At 36.8% G+C, this 4,838-nt stretch overlaps 1 protein-coding gene across 1 annotated transcript; it reads left to right on the top strand.

Moving 5' to 3' along the window:
- The first annotated feature begins 938 nt into the window (after positions 1–938).
- Positions 939–3,090, top strand: LOC122314338 (proline-rich protein 4-like). The gene is made up of 2 exons (XM_043129854.1): positions 939–1,232; positions 1,600–3,090. The coding sequence occupies exons 1-2, from the start codon at positions 1,067–1,069 to the stop codon at positions 2,793–2,795; spliced, it is 1,362 nt and encodes a 453-aa protein (XP_042985788.1). The 5' UTR covers positions 939–1,066; the 3' UTR covers positions 2,796–3,090.
- Positions 3,091–4,838: the final 1,748 nt, after the last annotated feature.

Here is a 4,838-nt window from a genome sequence, read left to right as displayed (position 1 = left end):
GGCTAACCATCATATGTGAAAATCATCATTTGACTCAAAAGCTCAACCTTATAGGAAGATGTAGATTTAATTATTTGTATAATATTATTTACACTCATTTTTATTGAGTAGACCTAACACGTAAAATATTTAATTAAATGAAATATAGTATAGAATCAGAATTCAAATTCAGAACCTCTGCTCTGATATCATGTGAAATCATCATTTATCCAAAAATTTTAAGTTCTTATGAAGAAGTAAATTTAGTTATTTATATTATTTATTAAAAGACCACCCATATAAACCTGTAGCCCGTAGGTTTCAAATAATTGTGATTTTTATTTATAGGATATCAGTCACAAAAAAAGAAACGAGAGAAGTAAAAGTAAACATCTCTATGAATGAAAGATGCTGGCTAGATGAATCCAAGTTATTCTGCACCTACCTCAAATTCTTGTAAGATTTTGGAAACGTGATGGTCCTCGTACTGCAAGTGTGTAAATTCCAATGTGTTTGGCTTTGCAATGAAATTGGTCAATTAAACTAATGCCTCAAGTACACCACTTTTGAGGCTTTCTAACTGGCTGTATCAGGGCTCAAGAATCAAATCACAGTGCCGATGTTAGTTTTATAAAGGAATGAAAATTTTCATTAATCCAGCTTCTACATTTCATAAAAAGCAAAGTATTTATGACAGCTTTATTAGTAGGTTTAGAGAGAGAGAGAGAGAGAGAGAGAGAGAGAGAGAGAGAGAGAGCACAAAAGATCTAGCTGTGCATGCAGTTGAGAACTCATTCAATGGCCTTTTGGTGACAAAACTAGCGGGCATCGTGACTGTCTTTCTCATACTGAAAACCTAATCTCAATGGGTCCCTAACATCACGAGAAGCCCTTAAGTGTGGTGTCGGTTTGCCGTTGAGATCAATTCCTTAAGATCTCTATAAAAACAAGGCCTCAGCCATCATGCTTACCCATCGAACCATAGCAGCTTATTGCTTTTCAGCTGCTAAGCAGCCTTCTGTCCCAGTCACATTTTCTTCCTCTCATTCCTTTGTTTTTCAGTTGGGATCCAAAGTTGAGTTTGCCAATGCGAACGTTTCCTTTTTGCCGAGGAGCACTTTTGTGCTGCTCGGTGATCTTGCTTTTCACATTAAGTTTCTGCTATGGTAGTGACCAGACAGTTGAGGTAGTTGGTCTTGGGGAATGTGCAGACTGTGAGCAGAGTAACATCAAGACTAGCCATGCCTTTTCAGGTACTTTTAATCTTTCCTTTTTGTTTTTTATCCCTTGAACCATTGTTCTTTTAAATGTCAACATCGATGTTGCCACTATCACAAAGATGCATTGCTGCATGGTTTACCTGATATGCTCTTTGCCCGTACTGCTTCTTGAAGGGTCTTGTCTTGTGATATCTACTTATCACTCATATATGCTGTACTCTTACTCTGTATTATTACCTGAAAACTGTGGGAAAAAAAAACCAAGATACAGCTCCAGGTGGTTGGATTCAGGGTAACCATTATTTATGGCATTATTTGATCAAATCTGAACTGTGATCATTGAAATGCCAAAAACAATAGTGGGCAACGAACAAAAATGATTTTGTGGATTACTGTGCAGGGCTTCCTGTGACAATTGATTGCAAGCAAGCAAATGGACACTTCAGGACCAGAGGAGTAGGGAAGCTCGATGAAGAAGGAAAGTTTGAAGTGTCTCTTCCTCAGGAGATCGTGAAAGACGGACAACTAAATGAAGAATGCTATGCGCAGCTTCACAGTGCATCAGCTGCACCATGCCCTGCCCACAATGGCCTAGAATCCTCAAAAGTTATATTCAAGTCCAAAGCCAATGGAAAACATACCTTTGGGCTGGCTGGTAAACTCAAATTCTCCCCTGTGACATGTACTTCAGCCTTCCTGTGGCATCACTACAAATACCCGCCACTACCCAAATTGCCGCATGGGCCGAAGTTGCCAGCTTTTACTCCCCATCCACACTGGAAGAACTTTGGTCATCAATTCCCTCACCCTCCTAAGGTCTTTCCCCCACTACCACCAAAGGTCTTCCCTCCCATACATAAGAAGCCTTTGCCGCCAGTTCCAAAGTTCAAGAAGCCACTCCTACCTCCGATACCTGTATACAAGAAGCCTCTTCCCCCACCAGTGCCTATATACAAGAAGCCACTTCCGCCACCAATACCTGTATATAAGAAGCCTCTTCCCCCACCAGTGCCTGTATACAAGAAGCCACTTCCACCACCAGTACCTGTATATGAGAAGCCTCTTCCCCCACCAGTGCCTGTATACAAGAAGCCACTTCCACCACCAGTACCTGTATATGAGAAGCCTCTTCCCCCACCAGTGCCTGTATACAAGAAACCACTTCCACCTCCCATTCCAGTATTCAAACCGAAACCAAAACCCCCGGTATACTATAAACCTCTTCCACCAATCCCAAAGATCTATCATCCACCTCTGCCAAAATTCAAAAAGCCCCTTCATCCTCCCATTCCAATCTTCAAACCAAAACCCCCGGTATACCATAAACCTCTTCCACCAATCCCAAAGATCTATCATCCACCTCTGCCAAAATTCAAAAAGCCCTTTCATCCTCCCATTCCAATCTTCAAACCAAAACCCCCGGTATACTATAAACCTCTTCCACCAATCCCAAAGATCCATCCATATTATAAGAAGCCTTTCCCACCCCATCCCATAGTCCCACTTCTCCCTCCTATTCCGAAGCATCCCAAGTATTTCCCCCACCCCAAGTTCGGAAAGTGGCCTCCGTTGTCACCTTTTCCTCCTCATCCTTAGGTCACTGCAGTAAATGTTCCAAATGTAAGTGGAAACCATGTTGTTTTATTTAATTAAGTCTAGTGTGGAAATTTAATACTGTAATAAAGCCTCAAAGAAAGAGAAGATGCAAATGAAAAGGCTTGGAGAGAGAGAGAGATGTGAATCAAAATTTATTAATTACTTGTCAAAGTTATAGGTGTGTGGATCATTCCTTCTACATTTTCATGATGGTATAGAGGTCCGAATGCATTTGACTTGCTGTAATAATTGTACTTTCTTGTCTTGCAAAATATATATCCTCTATTTGCGATAAGATTTATTTGATATATCCTCGAATGACATCGAGTTGATCAGATTGCAAACAAGTTGTTGCACCGGTGCATGCATGACTACTCTCTGTTCATATGATGATCGATCATGATCCACGGCATTGCCTACCCGCCTCTATGATCTCCTTTTTCTTTTGCAGAATCAATATCGAAAGGGCTGAGAGCCTTAGACATCGATGGTTAATAAACAAGGTCACTTAACAGACCAACTTTCAGATACCAAGCATGCATGCATGCATGTGCATTAATTCAACCTTGCATGCATTTTGAGGGCGTGAATCTAAAGATCTAGAGCTCTGTCAAACTTCAAAAGAACTTCGCCGTAAAATTCATTCGATTCTTAGACTTAAAGCCTTCATTTATTTGTTGTGTTATGTATTTTACGTTCTTGATTGGATTCATCATTCATGTGCCTTGATGAATGAAACTCACGATGAATGAACTAACAAGATCAATCACCGTTCTGAATTACTATTGCACGACAAATCTATCTAGCTTTAATCGATTTGGGTACGTAGGCAGTTGGACATTTAGTAGGCCTATAAAGGCCCATACGCAGTCCATGTGAAAATCTTCTGCTTTCAATATCTTCACGATCTTACATCCAGTACTTAACAATTCGGAGTCGTCGTTATAACTCTCATTTAGTGATGCAATACTCATTCGGAGAACTATTGATGCGCCATGACTTCTCAAGAGTATTGAAATGACCACCTTGATAATTGCATAGCGCATCCTGCTTGTTCAATGTTAGGCAGGAGTGCTACACCCACGAATGGGTACAAATAATCTCACAAATTAACATATTTTCACGTGAGCCGTTAGATGTGCATTATAGTAAAAAAAACTTTACAATATGATAGATTTCCTAAAAACACATCACTTTATAATAATAATAATAAACTCTCGTTACCATATTGTTTGTCTATTTAGCTTTACTAGGATAGAGTATTTTCCGAACTCTACAAATAATAAAGAAATATATTAGTAATTATAAAAAAATATGAATCAAATTAATTTACAATTTTGCATCATTTTTAATTTAAACGAAAATATGATTAAGAAATGATAAAAAAAAGTTATAAACCTAAAGATCAAAACCATAAAATTAAGAATCCAAACTTTTAAAAAATAAGGATTTCCTCGTTTGATTACACATACGAGACAATAATTAATATATGAAAGTAGAATAAAATATTGTTAGAATATTATTTATTAATATTATTTTTATTTTGATATTTAAAAAAATTAAATTTTTTATTATATTTTGTTGAAACATTTGAAAAAATTATAATAATTAAATGAGATCAGATGATTCGTAAAAATAAATGAGACTATTAATTTCAATTAAAGATGTTAACAGGAAACTAACTTCAACACCCTTGAGCAGCAATCGGATTGATGGTGGTTACTTTGTTATCATTTCATTTCGAGAGACGACTAGAGTAGTAATTAGATGTTGTCTTAGAAATAATTATGGTTAATAATTTTTGAATTTATACTTTATATTTTAGCTCTGCAGTCTATTTTTGTAATCTATTTTTAAAGTCCATCTCCTTCCATGTAGTGTTTAAACATGTAAATTAACAATTTTTTTCCTTAAAAAAGATAAATCCGCTTCCATGTAGTGTTTAAACATGTAAATTAACAATTTTTTTCCTTAAAAAAAAAAAATCTATACGGATTTATCTTTGTATATTTTTATGTATTTCACTTATATAATTGACTTAAA

This window comes from Carya illinoinensis, chromosome 6 (assembly GCF_018687715.1).
Source record: "Carya illinoinensis cultivar Pawnee chromosome 6, C.illinoinensisPawnee_v1, whole genome shotgun sequence".
In the NCBI taxonomy this organism is placed as follows: Eukaryota; Viridiplantae; Streptophyta; class Magnoliopsida; order Fagales; family Juglandaceae; genus Carya; species Carya illinoinensis.
This window is presented reverse-complemented; position numbering and strand designations above follow the sequence as displayed.

What these genes read in the sequence shown, in the direction of transcription:
- LOC122314338 (XM_043129854.1), top strand. Translation starts at nt 1,067, where the DNA reads ATGCGAACGTTTCCTTTTTGCCGAGGAGCACTTTTGTGCTGCTCGGTG. An exon ending in GACTAGCCATGCCTTTTCAG is followed by an intron (nt 1,233 to 1,599) that starts GTACTTTTAATC and finishes ATTACTGTGCAG; the next exon opens with GGCTTCCTGTGACAATTGAT.